We start from the raw sequence: 25,691 nt of genomic DNA on the forward strand, positions 1-25,691 counted from the left end.
GGACGTGTTTTATAATGTTGTTATTCTGAGAAAAGTAACACCCTGATAAAAAAGACAATTTATCCCCCTGTGTATCTGATCCCTGAGACCATTGCACCCATAGCTGTTAACTTGAGAGCAAGCAAAACAAGTGTGAAATCCTACTCTCCTCCCCACCGCCCCACCCCCCATCCCTCCAGTGGATCCAGGGCAGCAAATGGAAGCCAGGAGCTGGCATCCATTCAGCAATGGAGCAGTGGAGGTAAAAGTGCCACCTCTCTATTCATGGTGGGCGTGAAAAGGCAGAAAGACTATATAAATGAACATGGGGCCCTGGCACTCTGGTTTAACAGCTGAAGGGAATCTGTAGCCATTGGGAGAGAAGAAATGGGTAGTCCCCAGGGATTGGGGACCGTTCTGATTGTCAGGTTTCACTAAATAGCCACATTTCAGCCCAATAAGAAGGGTCACAAGTGGAATTAGCTAATTGATGCTATTCTTTCTGTTAAGCCCTAAATCAGTATCTACCTCAAGCTTTAGTAGGGAAATTTTACCTAGGGAAATTTTAGCACTGAATGCTGGCACCGGACACTGCGTCCCCAGCTCTGGAGCTTCCGATTCCTCCCCAGACAAGTGCTTCAGATACCCCAACTTAAAATAAAGCAGCTCTGACTGCGGTTGGACTGGCCCTTTTTCTCCGTGTGGACTACGGCGTCAGTGCTGATTCTCTGGTTGGCCTCAGAGAGAACCCTGAATCTGAAGCTCCTGGCTCTGAGCCTGGAACAGAGAGCCTGTGGCACGTACACTGTGACACGTGCCCAGTGGGGCTATTGCGCACACAGCCCCGGCTGGGGCGTTCCGGTTATTTTTGATCAGCAGGTATTTGGGGCAGTTGGAGCCTGGACATCAGGGGGTCTCCCAGCCTGTCGAGCCGGCTGGCCTTCTCTTCTAGCTGGCTCATCCTTTCGTGGTTCTTCTCTGCAGCGTTTGGACGGTTCGATTAAGGGAGAAATCCGAAAGCAGGCACTGGACCACTTCAATGCTGATGGGTCTGAGGTATGGCTTCCCCCTGTAGTTGCGCCTTGGGCTCTGGGTCCAGGGGATAGATGCACAGGCTGTGCTGCCGAGACTGTTCACTGCCTCGGTTGCTGGGAGGGGTGTAACCCACCGGGAGGAATTAGTGGTTAAAAAAAAAGCATGAATTCTTGGTCTGGGCCGGGAGATTTCTGTTACTAATTTCTTAGGGGTTGGCTGGCAGAGTTTTCAGATCCATGCTTAAATCCTTTCCCCCCCTCCCTCCACCATAAAAAAAAAAAAAGGTCAAGGGCAAAGGAAAATAGAAACTAAAAGAATCCCACCAATGTAAGCCACTTGCCTTCCAGGAACAAGCGTTCTCAGATTTGTTTATCTCCCCAGCCCCCAGGATTGAAATAACATTTTCATGTCAGCAACAGTGTCTGCTTTGGGCAGATTCAAGTGAGTAAAATTGCTATGGGGTGGAAAGAGCATTAGGGCTTGCAGGAGTGATTGTAGCAAAGTGGGACCTTCCAGTGTGTGCACATAGGAAGACAAAAATTCTAATCGTGATGGAGTCACTTAGAGCAGAACTTCAGTGCCCAGCCCTTCCCATGCCTCCCTCAGGCCAGTTAGGGAAGAAGCGATCCACAGAGCCCACTTTAGACATTCAACAGGCAAGCCATATTTGTGCTTTTAAGTGGTCGGCATGGAAACCAAATTTTTTGGTGGCAGGGAAAAGTAAACCTTTGTAGTTGAGAGATGGACAGGAGGCTTATGGGTGGAGAGGGGCCCAGGGGTCCCCAATAATTGGGGTACTTGAAGCAAGGAAAATTCTTCAGAGAATATCTTGGTGTATATTCATCAAGGATGAGCTCCGGCTTAGAGGTGGGGAGTCCAAACCCCAGGCTTTGGCAGCTAATTTTTAAAATGAATTTGTTCAGGGAAGGTGAGTCATTTGTCTTCCTCTGGGTTCCTTTGGGAGTTTTCTGTTGTGTAGATCCCAAACAAAAAACCCAAGGGCCTTTTTCTGGGTTTTTTTTTGTTTTGGGTTTTTGGGTTTTTTTGCCCCATATGATGCCCACAGAAAGTCCTGCTGGTCTAACACTTATTGGAGTCGCTGAAGTCCTTGGAAGGCTAGGTCTATCTTTCAGTGGTAGTTCTAAAATGAAGTATTGTTGAAAAAGAAATATTGATGAAAAGGTTCGCTGTTCTCAGAACTGGGAATCTGGATGAACCTAATGTAACAACTCTTCCTCTTCCTCACCCTTCCTCTGGGCTCCCCAAACCTTAAACTTTCTACCCCCCATGTTGTTCCCTCATCCCAGCATGACCTGTTATTTCCAGCATATCCTCTCTTTCCTTTTTCTTCCTCCATCATAAGCTCCAACCTTGGCTCATAGATAGGATCGCACAGTATTCTCACAAGAATGATTCTTCTGTATTGTCCATTTCCTTTGGCTCTTATGTTCCTTGCAATCTGGAACACCCCCCTAAAAACCAATTGGACACATTTGCTGATGGTTCTTTCGTGAGCCTTTTTCACATGCCTAGATTGCCACTTCCCACGAGGTGCCATTTTTCTGTTTGAGTACTAGCCCTTAGGGAATTGCCGAGCTGAGAGAATATTTGCTCATGTGACCTGTCATAAGTCTTTAAAACAAAAAAGTCATCCACCATATGCAGTGAGTTGTGAATCGAATTTTCTAGGGCGTTGCCCTCACAAATTAAAGTTTAATTAGAGACCGATGGCCTAGTTAGTTGATAGAGCATGGGACTGGAAGTCAGGAAACCAAGCTGGCCCACTGTGTGATCTTAGAGAAGCAGCGTGGCTCAGTGGAAAGAGCCCGGGCATGGGAGGCAGAGGTCGTTGGTTCTGATCCCAGCTCCGCTGCTTGCCAGCTGTGTGACTTGGGCAAGTCACTTAACTTCTCTGTGCCTCAGTAACCTCATCTGTAAAATGGGGATTAAGACTGTGAGCCCCACGTGGGACAACCTGATCATCTTGTATCCCCCCAGAGCTTAGAACAGTGCTTTGCACATAGTAAGCACTTAACAAATGCCAACATTGTTATTATTATTATCTTGGACAAGTTACTTAGCCTCTTGGACCTCAGTTTCCCCATCTGTGAAATAAGGATCAAATAGATTGTGAGCCCCATGTGGAACTGGGACTGTGTTAAATCTGTTTCCAAACTTGTTTCTCCCCCCAGCACTTAGTACCAAGTAATAATATTCCATAATTATAATTACTAATTATCCTTGGAAATGAGCTCACCTGAAATTCCATTGATTTTGTAAAACAAAATCAAAACTCTAGATGAGGCTGCTTAAAACCATCTTCTTGGGTTGTTTTTCTGTTCCCTCCCTACTCTTCAGTCATTGTGAAATATTCACTTCTTTCCTCCTTATTATAACCAAATTCCTCTCTGCTACCAGGCCCTTTCCTGGCCAAAATTCTGTTACTCAATTTAATCTGAGGGGAGGAGAGTGAAATCCGATTCTTGTCTTTCTTTCAGTCAGGGCTGCTTGGACCTGACCTAACTTTGGGACATGCAGTGAGAGGAGAGAGCTTGTCTGAGCACGGTTGTTCGTGTCCTTGGGGAAAGAGCGTAGGGCAGAGAGTTGGGAAGACTGGATTCTAGTTCCAGCTCAGTCCCTAGACTGGGCAAATAATTTAACCTGTCTGTGCCTTAATTTTTTCGTCTGTAGAAGAGGGACATTGTGAAGATAAAATCAGATGGTGGCTCTAAAGGTGCTTTTCGGGGTAGGGAGGTGAAGAGGTGAAGCAGTGTGGCCTAATAAGAAAGAGTGTGGGCCTGGGAATCAGATTACCTGGGTTCTAATCCAGACTCCACCACTTGCCTGCTATATGACCTTGGGCACACACTTCACTTCTCTGTGCTTCAGTTTCCTCAACTGCAAAATGGGGGTTCTAATCATAATAATGATGGTATTTGTTAAGTGCTTACTATATACCAAGCACTGTTCTAAGTGCTGGGGTAGATACAAGGTAATCAGGTGGTTCCACGTGGAGCTCAGACTTAATCCCCATTTTACAGATGAGGTAACTGAGGCACAGAGAAGTTAAGTGAATGATCTGCACCTCTTCTCCCTCCTATTTAGACTGTGAGCCCCATGTGGGACAGGGACTTTGCCTGTGCTAATTAACTTGTGTGTACCCCAGCAAGTAGAACAATGCTCTGCCCATAGTAAGCACTGATTAAATACCACTGATAACAAATACCATTCATAAAAGGAGCTCTTCAAACATGGGGGACTATTTGCTCTCATAGGGACTCAATCAGTCCATGAGCACTTACTGTATGCAGAGCACTACATTAAGCCCCTGGGAGAGTACAGTTCTTGGGTACATAGACACAATCCCTGCCTTCAGTGCACTCACAATCTGGGGCACCATACGTGCTTGGGTTAATACAACTGCAGCATATGAGAGCCACCTTCTCATGGAGATCTTTCCCCTTGTGCCCAATTCATAGGGAGTCTGAGCCACGTGCAGTGTTCCTCAGAAATGAGTTTGCTTTTTCCCCAGCATATCTGCAATATTTTGGGGATATACAAAATTTAACAGACCCAGCGAAAATGCTCCTACAAAGAATATGGTAATACAATTGTGACGTGTTGTGTGCAGGACTTCTGCTTTCTGCTCTCCACTCGGGCTGGAGGCCTGGGAATTAACCTGGCATCTGCCGACACTGTGGTCATCTTTGACTCCGACTGGAATCCCCAGAATGATTTGCAGGCTCAGGCCCGAGCTCACCGAATCGGACAGAAGAAGCAGGTACGTGGAAGCCGTCTCAGTTCTTGTAAGTAAGGGGCGCAGAAACTGGAAAGTGTTTTCATCTTTCTTTTCCCCATTGGGAGGAGCCGGGCCTGAGGTAGACTTGGATCTGAAGGTGAAACTTACTGTACTTGGGAAGCTAGGAAGGAAACACTACAACTAGGTGAAATCTTGGTATCAGCATCCCAAAGCCGGTGGTTCTCTGTGCCCCCTGTTGGAGAAAGCTCTTATTGTGCTTCTCCTTCCATTTGGTGTATTCTCAAGCCAGAGACCTGTGCAGGGTGGAAACTGAGGTGCCGCTCCAATCTGATCTAGCTCTGCATCATAGCATCTGATCCCTGAGCTGGACCTGAAATGAGCCCAGGCTAAACCAGACTTAGTTCTTGGTTCAATTCTGAGTGGTGCCACTGTCTCTCTGATATCCCAGAGGGCTGTTGGCTTTTTCATTCATTCACTTGTATTTATTGACCACTTACTGTGTGCAGAGTACTGCACTACATGCTTGGTATAATACCCAATAGCCCATTGGAAAACCAAATGGGTATGTAAAGCCCAATACTGAGGTGTGCCGGAGCCTCTGCCATGGTCTGGTAGGTGCTGGACCTATGAAGAGCTGAGTTTGCAGCTTCCTGCTAGCCCTTCAGTGTTCCTTTCCTGTTCTACTGCCATCTCATATAAATCCAGAAAAGCCAGTAACCTACATTGATAATTTAATAGTTTCAAACCTAGGGAAAGATTTGGCATTAAGGGACATTTTGGGATAGGGCAGCAGATTTTTAATTCCTGGAAACCAGGACTTACCCACAAGGCCGTTTACTCCATTAGTATTGATTGGCTTCTCCAATCCTCTTATGTAACCTGCTCTAAGAATGCTGTTTGGATGGGTCATAGCCCAGAGGATGCAGAGCTTGGGTGGGGTACAGGAGCCCAAAATTAAGGCCAAATGGGAGGTGTCCCGGTACTGAACGAATGACCCTGCTTTCTTTGGTCCACCTTGATCCAGGGCCAGGAAGCATGGATGCTCCAGGTATCCACGTATCCTGGAGCATCCATGTGCAAGGGTCATCATGCTTCCTTCCTACAGGTGAACATTTATCGCTTGGTCACCAAGGGGACAGTGGAAGAGGAGATCATTGAAAGGGCCAAAAAGAAGATGGTGTTGGATCACCTTGTGATCCAGCGTATGGACACCACAGGCCGAACTGTCTTGGATAACAACTCAGGCAGGTCGAAGTAAGTTTCACAGGGAGGGGCTGGGAGGAAGCAGAAGATCCCCGTCTCCCACCAGCACTCAGTAAATAATGTTGGGGGAATTTATAATAATAATGGTGGCATTTGTGAAGCGCTTACTATGTGCCAAGCACTGTTCTAAGCGCAGGGGCCATACAAGGCCATCAGGTTGTCCCACATGGGGCTCACAGTCTTCATCCCCATTTGAGAGATGAGATAACTAAGGCCCAGAGAAGTGAAGTGACTTGCCCAAAGTCACACAGCTGACGAATGGCGGGCCGGGATTAGAACCCATGACCTCTGACTCCCAAGTCCGGGCTCTTTCCACTGAGTCGCGCTGCTTCCCCATTATGCTACGTACCATGTTCAGAATGTAACTTTCTTCTTGGTGGAGGGCTCAGTTGGTTGCTGGTGTTACACTTGGAATCAGGGCTTCACTTAAGAGTTAAGATGGAAATATAGGTGAGCTGCAAAAAGAAAATGGCAGAACATTTCCCTGATTTTTCTGTTATCTGTATTGTCTTTTTTTCCACCATCTCCAATCCGTGTCCCCCCTCCCCTTTTGGGGTGTGGGGGGGCGTCCTCTTTGAATTCTTCTTTTTTTCTTTCTTGGTCCTCTCTTTTTCTTTGCCTCCTGGCAACCTCAGAAATTGTTGTGTTCCCTTACCTGACTTTATCATTCCAGTGGCACATTGGAAAGGTTTAAAAGCCTGATGTAAGCCACTTAGTCAGCATCTTTCTCTTTTTTTTTCATGAAAATGTCTCTGCTTTGATCCTTGGTCACTTTGATTCTGCAGGTAAGCTCTCAAATGATGTCATGGAGAGGGCTGGAAGTTGGATAGACAGTGCTTAATTAGCATTGCCTTTGGAAGAGATGAAAAGCATTTCTCCCATTCATCCTCAGTGGGAGGAAAGAGGTGGAGGAATTCTCTGATGTGGTAGACGAGAAACACACACATACTCTTCCATGGAAGTTGTCCATCAATATCGAACAAATACTCTGTGCACTTAGTACACCGTACTAAGTGCATGGAGAATACAGTAGAATTGTGGAACACGATCCCTGTTGTCAAGGATCTAATCATCTAGAGATGGGTGCAGGGGGACTGGCACTGACATAAATTGCAGGTTAACCTAGAGCAGTTTAAAGGAGGCTTCTGGGGTACAGATTTGAGGTGGCAATACAGTTATCCTGTGGAAAATACAACTCCTGAAGGAATTCTTTGTAGTAGAAGAAGATAGCATATTTTGGGGAGGGGAGGCGGCGGCAGGAGAAACACTTGGGAAAAGCACTTTAGGATGAAGGGGCTGGGTTAAGGTGTGGCTTTTGCCATCTTTGTCGCAAACCTGCCCCTTTTAATTTCTGCCTCATTCTAGCTGGGCACAGTCCTTAAGACAGACATTTGACTGGGATCCCCACTGTCACTGCCCCAACACGCTAATGCCCAGATGAATCATTGCTTAGCAGCACCCTATGTTGCCTACCTCTCTTCCTCTTCTGATTCATCGCCTCCTTTCTCCTAGCTCCTACCTGTCAAAAAGTGTTTCCTTCACAGCAGCAGTGCCTGGCCATTTGGGAACACCAGGGCCTCCTTCTGGGCTCCCAAACATTATGCTCACCACCCACAGGCCCTGATGGGGAAAGGGGGTTTGATGCATAGGAAAGCCATCTTAGAAATACCAAAGCACCCTAGGGATCCATCTACTCCCGAGACAGAACCGATTCTTGTTTTACCCCTACAGCTCAAATCCTTTCAACAAAGAGGAGCTGACGGCTATTCTCAAGTTCGGCGCAGAGGATCTCTTTAAGGAGCTGGAAGGGGAGGAATCGGAGCCTCAGGTGATTAAGCAGTGGGAAGTAAATGGTTTTCAGAAGGGTGATCTACAATTTGAGGGTCCCTGGGCATTTCCGATTAGACTGTAAGCCCGTCAAACGGCAGGGACTGTCTCTATCTGTTGCCGACTTGTTCATCCCAAGCGCTTAGTACAGTGCTCTGCACATAGTAAGCGCTCAATAAATACTATTGAATGAATGAATGAATTTCCACCCAAGAGATGGATCTGGGTTTTAGGAGGCACTGTTGGGCTCATTGTATCTGAATGGCTGTGAAAGGTGAGGTGAGATTCACATAAGAAAAAGAAATACAGATTCTCCCCCTCAGAACCTTATCCTTTATCTTTCCCAGTGCTTAGCACATAGCGCTTAACAAATACCAAAGGTTTTATTATTAGAATAAACTGATATAGGTGTCTGGTGACTTTTTTTATGTTTTTTAATGCTATGTGTTAAGTGCTTCCTATATGCCCGGCACTGTAGTAAGCACTAGGGAAAATAGAAGTTAATCAGGCTGGACACAGTCCATGTGCCCTGTGGGTCTCACAGTCTTAATCCCCATTTTATGGATGAGGTAACTGGGGCACAGAGAAGTTAAGAGACTTACCCAAGGTCACACAACAGATATGTGGCAGAGCTGGAATTAGAACCCAGGCCCTCTGACTCCTAGGCCCATGCTCTTTCCCGTAGGCTATTCTGTTTCTCATCTCCCTGGCATCCTGGCATGGAGAGCTTTGCTGTTAACATGTATAAAGTCTATTGATTATAGGAGGATTTGTTTTGATTGACCTGCTAATAGGGAGAACTCACCTAGCAACTAGACCCATATTATGCCTGATTACTTTGATTATAATTGGTCTCTTACTATGAGAATCCTGACTCTGTTGAGTCGGGTAAGACTGGAGGGGGATGTGTTAGCCTCTTTAGGAAAAAGCCCTGGTGGGAATGGCACCTAACTGAGATACTCCCTGCAGAAATCTAGGGCCCAGCTAGGTTTTGACCATATTCAGTCTGGGCACCCCAAAGCAGAGTAGATAAAACTAATATTTGAAATGTAAAAATAATCTTTAGCAGCAACCAGAGATTGGAGCAAGAAACATCATAGATTAGAATGAGACCATGAGCCCCTCGGGGGACATGTGTTCCAGTGACTGTGATTTTGTCCAGTTAGATCATCCTTTATCTACCCCAGTGCTTACCACATGCTGAGTGCTTGATGGTCATAATAGTAGTGACTGCTATTTTGAGATTTTGAGGCAGCCTTGCAGGGAGCTCAGTGACTTTCCCATTATCTCCCTGTCCCCAGTTACCATTCTACACCTTTCAGTAAAAAGATAAAAAAGTTAGCAAAGGTTTCTCTGTTCTTCCCTTTGCTTGTGTTTGCCATTGTCTACTTTCACCCAGGGTTGCCCACAGAACTTGTCACTGTTCTTTACCCTTTCTCCCAGTCCAGCTGTCACATGACATTTTGGTTCACGACATTAGTAATAATGATGATATGATGGTATTAAAGGATCATTATGTGCCAACTACTACACCCAATGCTCAAGTAGATGCTAAATAATCAGATCAGACTAAGTCCCTGTCCCACATGGGGCTCAGAGTGTAAGAGGAAGGGAGAGCAGGTATTTTATCCTCATTTTACAGATGAGCAAACCTTGGTACGGAGAATTCAAGTGTCTTGTCCGAGGTGACAGCAGGCTAGTGGCGAGACCGAGATTAGCGCCCAAGTCATCTCACTCCCAGGCCCATTCTCTTTCCTGATCTAATGGCTAACCCCATTTATCAAGTCATTCCATCTCTGATTATGGCTGAAGTTTATTTTAAAGGGAAGAAAAAGGCAGACCCTGTGCACTGTTATTCAAATCTCAAAGAACAGAGGATTAGGGGACAAGAACCCCTCAAAGCTAAAATGAGAATCACCCTTAGCAAGAGGAATACCTGCTTCCCCACTCATACCCTACATGGGTTAGTGTGGGTACTTAGTGAAGTTCACTCTACTGCCAAGCATCACCTGCCCCCCTCCCTTCTTCTCTTGGGTAAAGATCTTTCTTTTGCTCTCTAACCATTAGGAAATGGACATCGATGAAATTTTGCGCTTGGCTGAAACCAGAGAGAATGAAGTGTCCACGAGTGCTACAGATGAACTCCTGTCCCAGTTCAAGGTATGGCAGCTACCAACTCCTCATAAGAAAGAAAGAGCTGTTGGCATTGTGAGAATATGCCAGGCAGCTTAACCTGGCCAGGATAACCCAGGGAGTTGGTGGAGATATGTCATCACCCCTTCCAGGCTGGAGGAGTGCAGTCCTAGCCAGTTCTAGCACATTCTGCTCCTTGGGAGAGGCAGCAGAGAAGGATGGCCTTTTTCTTGGTGGATTCTGTGGTCCCTTGGTAACATATTGGGATTGGAAAACTAATTTTAGGTATAGAGGAGAAGTGTCCCTTTTCGGGTGATTTCCTTGGGAGAACTAGACAAGAAAAGACAAAATCAAATGTATACTGGTTGGGATCAAGTAAAAATGGAAAATTTTACTTCTTTCTTGCCTGTTTAGGATAATTGTCACATGCACATTCTGTTTCTTTAGCACTGGCCTGAGCATGAGTCTTTTTTTTGAGTTTTACTGGGCTCTGAAGCCTGGAATTTGGGGTTGTTGATTACCCAATTTGATTCGGCAAAATCCATGGCAACCACAGACACTTCAGCCTTTCTCCAGTTTTCATGCCTTAATTTTATATCTAATATGTAGTTCCTGGAGTGGTGGAGAGTTAATGATTTCTATTCCCATTGCCAGTTCCACTCACCCTGGTCAGCAGAGGTCCAGGTATGTGTAGATGGCGGGGACTGACATAGTCTGATCTGACAGTTCCCCCAGAGTAGTCAGATGGGGTGGGATTGAGAGTGATTCAGTTCAGAGCAGAATTAGTCATAATGTTTTCAGGTGTTTCTTGGGAGACCAGCAATCCTTAATGACTGTTTGGCTCACTCCACGTGGCTTCATTCTGGGCAAAGAGATTCAGGGACTGAGTGTATGTGAGAACAAAGAATGGAAAGGAGTGAATTCATGGGTGGTAATTTATTAATCTGGGAACTGGTTCTGCCCAATGAATTGTTCATCACAGCTTTTGTTTCAGATGGGTGTGTGCTGCCATTTTGAGGCAGACAAAGCAGTTAACATTCTAGACAAAAGCCTTAGGATTAGCTGGGAATGGTCTGCCAGTCATCCCAGTGTGTCAACTTGAAGGGAAAAGAATGCTTGTATTTGTATATACAGTGGTGTCTGCTATGTGCTTGTTCTGTGCCAAGCACTATACTTAATGCCGGGGTAGTGCTCTATAGTCTACGTAGGAGGGGGAACAAGTATTGGATCCCCATTTTGCAGAGATGCAGCGTGGCTCAGTGGAAAGAGCACAGGCTTGGGAGTCAGAGGTCATGGGTTCAAATCCCGGCTCTGCCACTTGTCAGCTGTGTGACTTTGGGCAAGTCACTTAACTTCTCTGTGCCTCAGTTACCTCATCTGTAAAATGGGGATTAGGACTGTGAGCCTCATGTGGGACAATCTGATTACCCTGTATCTACCCCAGTGCTTAGAACAGTGTTCTGCACATTGTAAGCGCTTAACAAATGCCAACTTTCTTAGATAAGGGAACTGAGGCCCGAGGTCACACAGCAGGTAAATGGTTGAGCCAGGATTAGATTTCAGGTCCTCTGATTCCAAGGCCTGGGCTCTTTCCACTAGGCCATGACATTTCCTCCTAATTTGTGGGCAATGAGAATGTACTTCAGTTCTACATGGTTTCCTTTCTATACCCAAGTACTGAATTGCCCAGAGTCAGAGCTACAATTAGTGTACATGTGTCCAGGACCTTTTTTTCCGTCATGTAATCAGAGTTCTAAAATTAAGTGGGCTTATCATCTATCTCAGTCTTAACAACCAAACATGCGGGAACTAACTTGTAGCCCCTCCACTTGTGCCAGGACCTCTATCTCCATATGAGTCAGAAATTCCAGCTGCTAGATATCAGTTTCTCCCTGCACAGTATGTTGTTCCAACCTTTGTGAAGAGGAAAAGGCACTTCTATTACCTTTGCTTTCACTGTCTTTCCCTTCCCAGGTTTGTAAAGTATTAAAACTCCATATCTGTCTCTGCTATATTAATATGACACTATTAGCCTGGCACTTGCATTCTTCTTTCTTGAAGAAATAACATTTCTTTGGGGATGGAAGAAAAGAAAGAGCTAGGCTGAACTTAACTGGTTTAATTGGACATATCACCCATCTCAGAAACTGTCAGTAGAGCTGGAGTCAGCATCAGCTTAGAAACACTCGACACAGTGACAATCAGGAACTCTCTCTCTTGCTCTCCATTTTCTTGTACTGCTTTTGCTTTTTGAAGGTCGGAGTCATCTTTTGTGGCTTGTTTCATACCTGTTTTATGTATTATAATAATAATAATAATAATAATAATAATGGTATTTATTAAGCACTTACAGTGTGCCAAGCACTGTTCGAAGCGCTGGGGTAGATACAAGGTAATCAGGTTGTCCCACGTAGGGCTCACAGTCTTAATCCCCATTTTACAAATGAGGGTAACTGATGCACAGAGAAGTTAAGTGGCTTGCCAAGGTCACACAGCAGACAAGTGGCGGAGCCGGAATGTTTTCATCTGAAAACTTTTCTACTGTAAACTCCAGTTTTGCCAAGGAATACTGTTACGGATTTCTGCCTCGAGTAGATACGATGACCTTGGAGGTCGAACAGCTGTGAAGTGAGCCAATTTTGGTCGATCACAGTTTAGTCCTAAAATCCACCTCCTCCAAGAGGCCTTCTCTGACTAAGCCCTGATTTCTCCTATCTGCCCTCCCCTCTGTGACAACTATGTACTTGGCTGTGTGCCGTTTAAGTGTTTTTATACTTATTCTAGCCCCACAGCTCTTATATACATATCCTTAGACTCTACTGTTTCTCCTCTCTGTAATTTAATATCCATCTCCCCCTTCAGACCATAAGCTCCTGTGGGTCAGGATTGTATCTATCAACTCTGTTGTATTGTACTTAGTACAGTGCTCTACACGCAGCAAGTGCTCACTAAATACCATTGTTTGACTGATAGTTCAATTGACTGATAGGTCAATTACTGTTAGCTAAAATACATCCTGTTTGGTTCCATGTATTTTCATTTAAGGATCCATTAATTTGTTTCAAGGGATGTGCTTTCAATAAGCCTTTTAAGATGAGGAGAGTCATTGTTGGATATGAAGAGGGAAGGCGTTCCAGGCCAGAGGCAGGTCACGGATAAGAGGTCGGTGACGAGATAGAAGAAGTGGAGGTACAGTGAGTAGGTTGGCATTAGAGGAGTGAAGTGAGTGGCCTGGGTTGTACTAGGAGAGCAACAAGATAAGGTAGGAGTGGGCAAGGTGATTGAGTGCTTTAAAGCCAGTAGACATTTTTGTTTGATGCACTGGAAGTTCTTGAAGAGTGAGGAAACATGGACTGAACATTTTTGTAGAAAAATAATCCAGGCAGGAAAGTGAAGTTATCGACTGGAGTGGGGAGAGACAGAAGGCAGGGAAGTCAGTAAGGAGGCTGATGCAGTAATCAGGGTGAGATGAGTGCTGGGATTAATGTGGTAACAGTTTGTGGGCAGGGAATGTGTCCATTTATTGTTATATTGTACTTTCCGAAATGCTTAGTACAATGCTCTGCACACAGTAAGCGCTCAGTAAATACATCTGACTGACTGGAGACGAAAGGGTGGATTTTAGCGATGCTGTGAAGGTTGAACCAACAAGATTTAGTGACAGACTGAATATGTGGCTTGAATAAGACTGATAGGTTGAGGATAGCACCAAGGTTATGGATTTGTGAGACAGGAAGGATGGTGGTGAGGGAAATTCAGGGATGGGAAAATCAAGGTGAGGACAGGGGTTAGGTGGGAAAATAAGGAGTTCTGTTTTGGATGTGTTAAGTTTGAAGTGTTGATTGAACATACATGTATAAATGTCTTCAAGGTGGGGGGAAATATGAAACTGCAGAGAGTTAGAGAAATCAAGGCTGGAGATGTAGATTTGGGAACCATCTGCATAGGGGTGGTAGTTAAAGCCACGGGAGCGAATGAGTTCCGCAGTAATAGTAGTAATGATAGCATTTATTAGTACTCCCAGCTCTTCCATGCCGTATGTTTTTACTGTGTGTTGTGGGTAGGATTTTTTGTGGAATTAGGGAACTATCTAGATGGAGTGCAAAGCGATTCTGGAAGAAATGCTTGTGTACCTGTGAAAATGGACACAGCATCTATCAAAGCATGCTTCCTAGAATGTGAGTTTCTTCACAGTGGACTTCAACAGGAACAGAATTGATAGGTACTAGATAATGGGTTAAATAGAATGAGCTGGCATGTTTGTTGACGGGGGAGAAGCTTTTCATGCTGACTTGGGTGCATTTGCTTTAAGGTGGCCAACTTTGCAACTATGGAGGATGACGAGACAGAGTTGGAAGAGCGATCCCATAAGGACTGGGATGAGATCATCCCGGAAGAGCAAAGGAAGAAAGTGGAGGAGGAAGAGCGCCAGAAGGAGCTGGAGGAGATCTACATGCTGCCCCGAATCAGGAGTTCTACTAAAAAGGTGCAGTGCTGTTCATGGATGCCCCTGGGGGGTCAGTGGGTGGGGAGTCAGTTGCAGGGAAGAAACCAAGAACTCTAAAGGGGGCAGAAGGTGTTATTTGCCACAAAGAGAAGTCACACTTTGATTTGAGCTCTTAATTCCTGTTCCAAGCAAAACCCATGGATTTGTGATAAGACTTCTGAAATATGATTCCACCTCTATTTCTGCACAACCTCCCTTGCCTTTTTCCCTCTCTTCCCCGCCCACCCCCATTTTTAAGGGGGATGTCATCTTTTGGAAGGTCAGTTAAACCTCCTTTGCAGTGTGGTTGGGTCTCTGGAAGGTAGTACGCCCTATGAAGCGACATGTTGTGGCCCAGTGAGAAATAGTAGTAGTGTGGCCTAGTGGAAAGAGCATAGGCTTGGGAGTCAGTGGACCTGGGTTCCAGTCCCAGCTCTGCCAGTTACCTGGTGTGCACCTTGGCCAAGTCACTTAACTTTTCTCTGCCTCAGTGTCCTCATCTGGAAAATGGGCATTCAATACCTGTTCTCCCTCCTGCTTAGATTGGGAGCCCCAGCTGAGACAGTGACTGTGCCCAACCTGATTAACTTGAATCTACCCTAGCCCTTACAACACAGTAAGCAAATGACAAATACCATAATAATAATAATAGTAATAATAATAATAAATGGGGGGGCTAGGGAAAAGGAGATAGGAGTCTGAGATCTCATTTGCTATTTCTCGTCATAAGAAATGATTTCCCAAGGGTGGAGGAGACCTGGAAGAAACCTAACTCTTCTCAGTTCTGTTTTGAGCATGAGCCTGGGTTTGAAATGGTAAGAGTACCAGGGTCATTGTAGGTGATCTGCCCCTCCCACATCCCTCTAAGCCATCTCTTTCTGCCTTTCACCTCTCCTCCTGGCGTGAGACTCAAAGTCCATTATGACACCTCATCACCCGTCCTGCCCCCACCTGCATCTCAACACTGTGAGCCTCCATCTCTCCTAGGATTTGTGGTCATTCCTGGAAGCTCAGGGTGGATTATTTCCCATCTTTTCGACTTACTGTTTTCTGGAATGCATGCCCCAAAGTAATCATGGGTTGTGTTAGTGGAAGGACAAAAGAGTTAACAGGAGGAAAGCCCATTGGTTGTGCTATATCAGCCTGTTACCCAGAATGTTTCCATCTCTCACCACTAAGACCCATAGCGGGCAGACCCTTATACATCAGCCCGGTGCTTCACAAATAGAAGATACCTTAACCATCTCAGGGAAGCAACATGGCCTATTGGATAAAGAATGGGCCCGGGAGCCAGGAAAACTGGGGAAACTAATCCCAGTTCCACCACTTACCTGCTGTGTGACTCTGGGCAACTTCTCTGTGCCTCATTACCTGTTCTCCCTTATAGTTAGACAGGGAGCCCCATGTGGGTCAGGGACTATGTCCAACCTGATTAACTTCTATATACCCCAGCACTTAGTGCTTGACTCACAGTAAATGCTTAACAATTACCATTTTTTAAAAAAAATTACATTCTTAAAAATTTCTTCCATCTTCTATTATACCCCTCCCAAACCGACTCTTTCAGGCCCAGGCAAACGATAGCGACTCGGATGCTGAATCGAAAAGAAGGGCCCAGAGGTCCTCCGGTTCTGAGAGCGAGACAGACGACACGGACGATGAGAAGAGGCCCAAGCGCAGAGGACGTCCCCGGAGTGTCAGGAAGGACCTTGTAGAGGGCTTTACCGATGCTGAGATCAGGAGGTCAGTGTGGGCTCCTGCTTAGGCCCAGCTGCAAAGCCTACACTTGGTTGGCCAATCTCAAATCAGCCATGGGATCAGATGGCTGCTCGCCTTTTGTCGGGAGAAAAGTTGTGGTTTGGTGTGTGGGAGAGTGGAGCCCTGGTGAAGTGGAGTGGCTCTTCCCTATACACCCAAGGTGTTTAATGCTGACATTGTAAGCTCCTCTTGGACAGGGATTGCCTCTAACAACTCTGTTATAGCGTACTCTTCCAAGCACTTAGAACAGTGCTCTGCACGCAATAAGTATTCAGTAAATTTAATTAATTGACATTGGATAAGATTGATTATCTGCTTCCCCCCTTCCCTAGTTAGTGGCATTGAGCAAAAATCTTGTGTGGCTTATGGTAGACGTTGGCAAAATTCATTAAAATGACAGGCGTGTGACTGGCTTTTTCTCTAAAAAATGCTGTTCTATAGAGAGTCCAGGCATGTTTGCCCGAAGTAAACAGTCATCATCCATCCCCTGTAGCAAACAACAGTTGGGCAGTGCTTGATATTTTTAAAGAGGTTTCCAGTTTTAGACAGTGTCTGCTCAAGCAAGCCAATCAGGAGTATTGTCCTCAGCCATCCATTTTCTGTATGGCTAGAAGAAAACTTGAGTGGAATCCAGGTGCCCAGTGGAATGCATGGAACTGCTTTGGCCATGTTACATAGCATAGACACAGCTTTACATCAGCAGTTTTCAAACCCCGTTTTGATGACAAGGAGAAGAACTTTCTGGGGAGGGCCCAGAAGTGAAAAAGAGAGGGAAGGAGTGAGAAGCAGTAAGTGAAAGTGGAGTGCAAAGGTTATACCCAAAAATGAATCGGGCATCCAAGAAAAAGGGGGGTTTCCATTTAGAATATTTTCTCGAGGCCCCTTTTCTTAGTCCTTTGTCCCTTGATATATCCAAGTCCTTCTAGACTAAGCTTGTTGTGGGCAGGGAAAGTAAGTGGAAAGAGCCCGGGCTTGGGCGTCAGAGGTCTTGGGTTCGAATCCCAGCTCTGCCACTTATCAGCTGTGTGACTGTGGGCAAGTCACTTCACTTCTCTGTTCCTCAGTGACCTCATCTGTAAAATGGAGATTAACTGTGAGCCTCACGTGGAACAACCTGATTACCCTATATCTACCCCAGTGCTTAGAACAGTGCTCTGCACACAGTAAGCGCTTAACAAATACCAACTTTATTATTATTGTTATTATCTACCAATTCTGTTGTATCATACTAGGCCAAAAGCTTCTTAAAGTGCTCTGCACACAGTAAGCACTCAACATATATGAGTGATGGATGAATTTAAAAACCTTGATGGGAGCATTTCCCTCTCCATCCTGCAACACCCCGCTTCATGCCTTGTCTTCATCCCTTATCTTTTAGGGGAACTGCCAATTGGGTCAAGCATGCTTCCCATCACAGAGGTTTCAAGATCCCTTTTTGGCATTGCACTTTGGTCTTCCCTTCCAGTCCTATTCTATTAGGATTAAACACACTCACCCCCTCCACATGATAAACCGAAACAACTTTCTAGGCCAAGCAAGTTTTGCTTATGGATATTTTGCTTTTGAGGAAGCCTCGTCCCATTCTAACTCAAATAGTACCTGGGGTGTCCTTTAGAAATAAAATCCCTTGATCTCTTCCTTCTGAGAAGAGAGTCCTATGTTCTTGAAATAGAAGCCCACTCCAAGATAATACCTATCAGCAAGGTCAGATAGCATGATCTGGGCCTGTTTCCAGCAAGGATTCACAACCCAGTCTCTGGTTAGGGTAGTTTTAAGAAGCTTGATTCTTCAGTTACCCCTTTTCAGCCAATTTTGGGGCATTCTTAGTAAATCTGGGTGGAACAGCATCCAAAAGCAGATTTTTTATTTTGCATAATCAGGAAGTCACTTGGGAAGATGTCCAAATGTCCAACCTTCCATACTACCTAAAATGATGGGAGTGAAGTAGATCAGTCGTACGTAATGAGCGCTTATTGTGTGCAGAGTACTGTACAAAGCAATTGGGAGAGTATAGTACAACAATAAATGGACACATTGCCTGTCCACAGTGAGCTTACAGTCTAGACATTAAAATTAATAAATTACAGATGTGTACAAAAGTGCTGTGGGGCTGGGAGGAGCGATGAATAAAGAGCAAATCAGGGTGACACGAGAGTGGCAGAAGAGGACAGGAAGCCTTAGGGAAGATCTCTTGGAGGAGATGTGCCTTAAGTAAGTCTTTGAAGCGGATGAGAATCATTGTTTCAGATATGAGGAGGGAGGGTGGTCAAGGCCAGAGTCAGGATGTTGATGAGAGGTTGGTGGCAAAATAGATGAGATGGAGGCAAAGAGAGAAGGCTGGCATTAGAAGAGCATGCTGTCCTGGCTGGATTATAGTAGGAGAGTAGTGAGGTGAGGTAGGAGGGGACAAGGTGAATGAATGCTTTAAGGCTAATGGTGAGGAGTGTCTGTTTGATGTGGGGTTCGATGGGCAACCACTGGAGTTTCTTAAGGAGTGGGAAAACATGGCCTAAACATTTTTGTAGAAAAACGATCCTAGCAACAGAGTGAAGTATGGACTGGAGTGGGGAGAGACAGGAGGGAGGGAGATCATCTGAGAGGCTGATACAGTAATCAAGACGGGATAGGATAAGGGACCGGAGTAACTTGGTAGCAGTTTGGATGGAGAGGAAAGGGCAGATTTTAGCTGAAAATCCACAATCCCAGCATATTTTAGCGGGTATTGACATGGATATCTTTCTTATGGAACTCTTCCCGCTCTTTTTCTCCCTCTTGTTTAGATTCATCAAGGCTTACAAGAAGTTTGGACTCCCCCTTGAAAGGTAAGTCCAAACCTCTGCCAGTTTCTCCTCCAGTGTTTCCATGTGCCCTGGTGAGTGTTGCGTTTTTCCTTTGTGCCTAGCACTTGGAGTCTGCTGTTCTGCCATGAACTGTGAACTGTGAGTCAGTTTACCTGAATTTGTAAGGCAGCACTTAGAAGCAGCATGGCATAGTGGATAGAGCATTGGCCTGGGGAGTCAGAAGGTCATGGGCTCTAATCCCAGCTCTACCACTTGTCTGCTTTTTGACCTTGGGCAATTCACTTAACTTCTCTGGGCCACAGTTTCCTCATCAGTAAAATGGGATTTAAGACTGAGAATCCTATGTGGGACAGGGACTGTGTCCAACGTGACTTGCTTGTATTCACCCCAGCGCATAGAATAGTCCCTGGCACATAGGAAGAACTTAACAAATAATTATTATTAAGGCTAGTTTGGGACTTGTCATAGCCCATTATAGTCTAAACCAGGATGGGAATTTTGGAGACTTGTGCTGGAACCAGCCAGTTTTATGTTTCCTCAGTTTGATGTTAATAACGCCAAACTATACCAGAGCCATCTCAAGGGAACTGTTCTCCTGGCCATTGCTGCTGATAATATATTTGCCTCAGCAAATGGGATTTAGGAGCCTATGTAAGGTTTCTGGTTGTAACTAGTGAGAGGCACTTTGGAGAAGAAATGGTGGTATTAGAGACGGTATTAGAAGTGATCAGAATGTGTTTGACTCCTAACTGGACGATTGCAGTGCTCAACCGAAGTCATTGGTGGCAGAAAACATTAGGTCGACACAGTTTACAGGCAAAAGAATGGAAACTCAAGAGATCGAGTTTGACCTAAGGACTTCAGTGAGCCCGTTGCCAGCCTGGGATTAGAACCGAGAAATCCTGATTCCCAATGCAGAGGCTGGGTTAAGATATAGGTATTGAGGAAGCCGTGGAAGGATGACAGCTGAAAACAGCCCATCTAGGTAAAATCCACAGAAACACATCTTCCTGGCCTGGAAAAATGTGGTCCCTAATGCTAGGCAGGGATGGTAAATTTCCCTTTCCTTATCCTCTTCACAACCAGACTTCTACTGGTTGGGATTGGCAAAAGGGAGGGGAGGAATGTAGAGGCCTCCTCTCTCGTCTCCTGAACTCACTTGTAGAGAGAATAGGATGTGGGGCCGAGGAGAGGAGTTGGGAAGGCAAAGGCAGGTATTTGCCACCTGCTGTAGGGAACTGAAAGGAAGGCATTGTCTTTCTGTTAAGCAGAGAAGCAGCGTGGCTCAGTGGAAAGAGCATGGGCTTGGGAGTCAGAAGTCATGGGTTCTAATCCCACCTCTGCCACTTGTCAGCTATGTGACTTTGGGCAAGTCACTTAACTTCTCTGCACGTCAGTTACCTCATCTGCAAAATGGGGATTAAGACTGTGAGCCCCATATGGGACAAGCAGATTACCTTGTATTCCCTCCCAGTGCATCATCTATAAAATGGAGATTAAGACTGTGAACCCTGTGTGAGACAGGGACTGTGCCCAACCTGATTAACTTGTACCTACCCCAGCACTTAGTTCAATGACTGGCACATAGTAAGTGCTTAACAAACATTATTTAAAAAAAAAAAGACAAATGTCAGGTTTGCCCCAGAGCCCTTATTCCTCAAGCATTGGTATTTCCTCATGACCTAAAGAAGAAGGAACTAGCATAAGCACCACTTGTCTTAGAACAACATGGATATTTCCCTTTGCAGTAGGATATGTGGAGATGTTGTGCATCCTAACTGATCTGTAGTTTGTGAACCTGTGGGCCCGGAAGGGTGAGCTGGAAATGCTGGTTTGGTGGCAGTGACACGTCCTGCTGAATAGCTATGGGAGATTAAGCGTAGAGCGCTGGTCTCGGTCCCAGGGAAATTCAGAGCTGGGCCGGCCTGACACTCTGTGATAGAGAACATCAGATGATCGGGTCAGGAGCCGGAAGCCAATCTGGTGCCAGACCTCCTTCAGCAGGAGAAACAGCTACTGGAGCTCATCCTGGTCCCCAAATGGCCACCAAATTTGCAGTCACTGGGGCATTTGAATACGCTCTCTCACCTCAAATGAAACAGAAGTGATTTTTGAGCTCAGCCCTTAATTGAGTCCGTAGAAAGTGGCAGGTGTCAGGGGAGGAAGGGGTGAGCAGCTGGAAAGGAGCAGCGGGTTAGTTGTGCCACTGAGGTAGAGCTCAGAGGTTATTAGCATGTGGCTCAGGGAGTTAAAAAGAAAGAGGGAAAGAAAAACTTTGGCTACTTCTTTCCTGGGTATGGGGTATTTCCACATCTCCCTTCCCAGTTACAAAGGGATTCATTTGAAGATAACTCTGAAAACTTTGTGTGCCTTATTCATAGTTAAGTGTTTTCATCAGTGGCACAGGATTGATGAATCAACAGGTTCCCTCACCAAGTAATTAAATGGAGGAAAATGAAGGCAGAAGAAGGAGATTCGGTCTCTAGAACTGGCTTCCAAGACAGGCCGTATGTGTGTGTGATGCAGAAAAAAGCAGAAGCAGGGCCTTGAAGTGTCCCTCATTTGTTATTCCCCAGGCTGGAGTGCATAGCCCGGGATGCCGAGCTGGTTGACAAGTCTGTTGCAGATCTGAAGCGATTGGGGGAATTGATTCACAACAGCTGTGTGTCAGCCATGCAGGAGCACGAGGAGCAGCTGAGAGAGAATGCCAGCGAGGGTAAGTAGACAACGTCTGGTCCCAGCGAGATTTGAAAACACAGGTTCCTGTGTCCTAAAAGGTTCCAGAGGTTCCAAATACGTAACCAAGCTGTTCTTTGGATGCAGGGGCTATGTCTTTATTTTCCTGCCATGCTTTTGGTTGTGAAAGGTCATAATGTGGCAGTAGTCTGTGTGCAGAGTACTGTACTAACCTCTTGGAAAGAACAAACAGGTGGGAATTAGACATTATCCCTGACTCTCAAGGGGTTCTCACTCTAAAAATACAGAAGCTATGGAGAGGAGGCAGGTAAAAGGGGAGAGGATAAAAACCCACTAAACATAAAGACAAAAAAGATCTGTGAGGTATGGGTCTCTATAATGGGTTCCCAATAGTCTGGAATGTTCAGGGCCAGGTGAGAGCCAGAGCCTTTGAGTAGGAGGGCAGCAGATTGAACATCTCAAAATGGAGGATGTGTATTTGTTTGCCTCTTCTGCAAAAGGTGGACAGTTTGCTCAATTAGGATTGAAAATTGCTTACTGCATTGCAATTGCAGCAATTGCATCCTGGCATGCATATCTTGGAGCATTTTAAAAAAAGAGATACAGGCAAGGCTCATTACTGTCAGGAAAATAATAATGTTGTTGCATTTATTTAGTGTCTTCTGAGGAATTCAAGGTGATTTTGCAGCCATGATTTCAAAATTTCATTTTTGTTTCACATGTGTAATGTATAGGAAAGTGGGGAAGGTATCCTTATCTTCAGTTTTCATGGGGAAATTGAAATTCAGGAACTTGAGTAGAGGCAGGAAGCAGTGGAGTTGGGATTGTCCTACTCCAGGTCAGTCCTCTGACTGTTAATGTTAATACTATTTAAGCACTTACTGTGTAAGCTGCACTAAGCCCGGTACTGCTACAACTCAATTAGGTTGGACAGTGACTATTGCACTTCAGCCACCTCGGTGCCATCTCTTGCTGAGTTATTTCACACCTGGTCCACTTGTGGTGGAAGGGTTTTGCATTCTGTCATCATCATCAGCTGCAGCAGTAACAGCGGCATTTATTGAACTCTGTTGTGGGCCAAGCACTGCACACAAATTGCCCGTGGGAGCATAGGGCAGAAATAAAAGACCTGCTTACCCTCAAGAAGCTTTCAATGTAATTGGAGAGGTAAACTGACACAGATTTGCTCTTTTGACTATATTGGATAGAATAATTATACGTGCTGAAAAACAAAAAAAATATGAAGTTTAACAGGTAAATACCCTCCCTTCTGTGCCTAAGCACCTGGGTCTGTACCCTTCAAGCACTTTGATTCTCACCCCAGTCCCAGCATATCCTTATACTCTGCTGCTTCCCTTATCTGTACTTTATTTGAGTGTCTGTTTCCCCCATTAGATTGTAAAGTTCTTGAGGACAAGGATCATGTCTACCCACTCTATTGTATTGTAATCCTCCAAGAGTTTAGTACAGTGCTCCTCACACAATAATTGCTCCATAAATACTCTTGATTGATTATTTGAGTGCAAAGGTGACTGGTGAGCTAGCATTACCAAGAAGGTGGAGAGATTGGCCAGGGAAGGTTTCACGGAGGAGGTGATTTTGAAAGTGGGGATGGATTTAGTGGGTAGGAGTCCCAAGCAGAAAGAAAAGTGTGAATAGTGTATTGGAGATGAGAATTGTGAGCAAGAAATAGATGATTTTCTTGGGTGGACTGAAGAGTGCAGGGTGAGGTGTGGTGAGAAAAAAAACATATAAGAGGGTGTCTGCTGGTGGAAAGCCTTGAAGCCAATTGCTAGGAGTGTTTTTGAATTTTATGTGGGAGGATTGGATAGCCATAGCTTTGGGGGAGAGAGTTTGGGTTTAAGAAGATAAAAGGTCCAACCGGCTGGAGGGTAGACCAAAGGGGATTAGAGCTACCAGTAATCTGTTAGAAGAATCCAACCAGATGGCAATAGGACTGTGAACCAGGGTAATGGGAAGGAAGAATGGAGAGGGAGGGGCAGATGCAGAAAGTATTTTAGAAGAAGAACCAGTGGGCTTTAGAGATGTGTTGAATGTAGAGATAAATGCTAGAGAGGAATCAAGCACGAAGGTTGCCAGGTTCTGGAGCTAGGAGATGCCCTCATAACCAAAACTTATGGTGTGCAAAGTACTGTACTAATTATATGGGTGCTTACAGTAAAAGTACAAATCAAATCACTCTTGGGGAAGACTCAGGTAGTAAATTTAGTAATATTTATTGAGCTACTACGCTGTGTAGAATCCTGTACTAAGTGCTTGGGAGAATACAATAGTTCATAAATAAGATCACTGCCTTCAAGGAGTTTTCAATTTAGTGAGGGAGATGAACTCTAAACTACATTTTAGGTTCAAGGAAGCAGGAGAGTAGAAAGATGTGAATGTAAGTGTAATGCAGGGGGGTGAGAACCCAAGTGGTTTGATGACATGGGGATACTCCATTGGCAGTTGGTGGGGGGAATACATTAGGAAGAAGAGATTAATTAGGGAAGACCTCCCAGAAGCGATGTGATTGCAGAAGAACCTGGAAGATGGGAAGAACAGTGCAGAGGGAGGAAATTATTTTTTCTGGTTTTTGTTAAGTGTTTACTATGCGTCAGGCACTGTACTGAGCACTGGGATAGATACAAACTAATCAGGTTGGACACAGTCCCTGTCCCACATGGGCTCACAGTCTTAATCCCCATTTTACAGATGAGGTAACTGAGGCCCAGACAAGTGAAGTGCGGGTAGATGGGAGGGCATGTGCTAGAGATCAGCAACCAAAGAGATGGAACAAGGCCTGGTGAGTAGTTTGGCTTGAGAAGAGCGAAGCCTATAAGCCGAAGTATAGCACAGACTATGAGCTTGTAGTGGGCAGAAATGTCTCTCTTGTTATATTGTACTCTCCCAAGCGCTTAGTACAGAGCTGTGCAAACAATAAGCACTCAGTAAATATGATTGAATGCATGAATGGATTGCGATTATTGAACCAAATGGACTATTTACGTAGACACCAGTTTGTAGTTATTGCATTCTTGGTGAGAACAGTCTGCTAGCCCAATCAATTTCATATAAGAGGCCACAAATAATGTTTGGCTGACCGAAACTAAACCAGAGACATTCATTGGATCTTAGATGCTCTGCATGCTGGAAGAGTGCAATAAATACCATTGATTAATCAGTCTTGGAAGTGAAGAGCTGCACTTCTTTAGCCTTTCAACCATCTTGTCCATCAATGGAATGAATAAAGTACAGAACTATTAGTGAGGTCGCTGAGCATTAGTACATTTCACTCCACTGCTGTCTTTTTTGGCATTTGTTGCCTTTTCTAGGTCCCACTTCCCCATCTGTAAAACTTCAAGCATGCCCAGAACTCACTCATTACCCACTGGGATAGTGGTGGATTCATTGAGTGATTTATCAGGAAGCATGTTAAACTCCTCTGCAATAGGTGGAGGGTATGATCAATGTTCAAAGGAATCCTGAGAGAGAAATCCACTTCCACTGTTCAACACCTCTAAAAGTTAAATTTGATCCCAAACAGGACAGAGCAAACAGGAAACGTTTCCAAAGGTTTAATCAAACATTGAGACATTTTTTAATCGTGACATTTAAAGAAATGTCTATGCAGTGGATTGTCTGAAGACAGGCATTGTAAACTGCCAACTTTTCAGGGCACCGAAGAATACTAGTCAGGAGCCAAAATGAATAAATTAGTGGTGTTGATTAAGCACTGTGTGCAGATCATTGTACTAAGCACTTGGGGAGAGTACAGTTCAATACTGTAGGTAGACATGTTCCCTACCAACAGCAGACTTATGGTTTAGAGGGATCTTGTAGTAAAGGATAGTCCCCTAAAATCCTCTTAAAAACTTGGGTGTCTGTTACAAGTTTCAGCATTGAGAAACTGGTACTTGCTCTAATGTTCTTTACTCTAAATTCATCTACTTCA

General features: G+C 45.0%; 1 protein-coding gene across 1 annotated transcript in view; it reads left to right on the forward strand.

The window, feature by feature from the left end:
* CHD2 (chromodomain helicase DNA binding protein 2) overlaps positions 1-25,691 on the forward strand; it is a 106,449-nt gene that overhangs the window by 59,729 nt on the left and 21,029 nt on the right. The window contains 9 exon segments of the mRNA XM_029065848.2: positions 964-1,035; positions 4,646-4,795; positions 5,880-6,028; positions 7,769-7,865; positions 9,932-10,024; positions 14,310-14,483; positions 16,051-16,226; positions 19,022-19,063; positions 21,619-21,758. Of these exon segments, the coding sequence (XP_028921681.1) occupies positions 964-1,035; positions 4,646-4,795; positions 5,880-6,028; positions 7,769-7,865; positions 9,932-10,024; positions 14,310-14,483; positions 16,051-16,226; positions 19,022-19,063; positions 21,619-21,758 (1,093 nt within the window).

This window comes from Ornithorhynchus anatinus, chromosome 5 (genome assembly GCF_004115215.2).
Source record: "Ornithorhynchus anatinus isolate Pmale09 chromosome 5, mOrnAna1.pri.v4, whole genome shotgun sequence".
NCBI classification, from domain to species: domain Eukaryota; kingdom Metazoa; phylum Chordata; class Mammalia; order Monotremata; family Ornithorhynchidae; genus Ornithorhynchus; species Ornithorhynchus anatinus.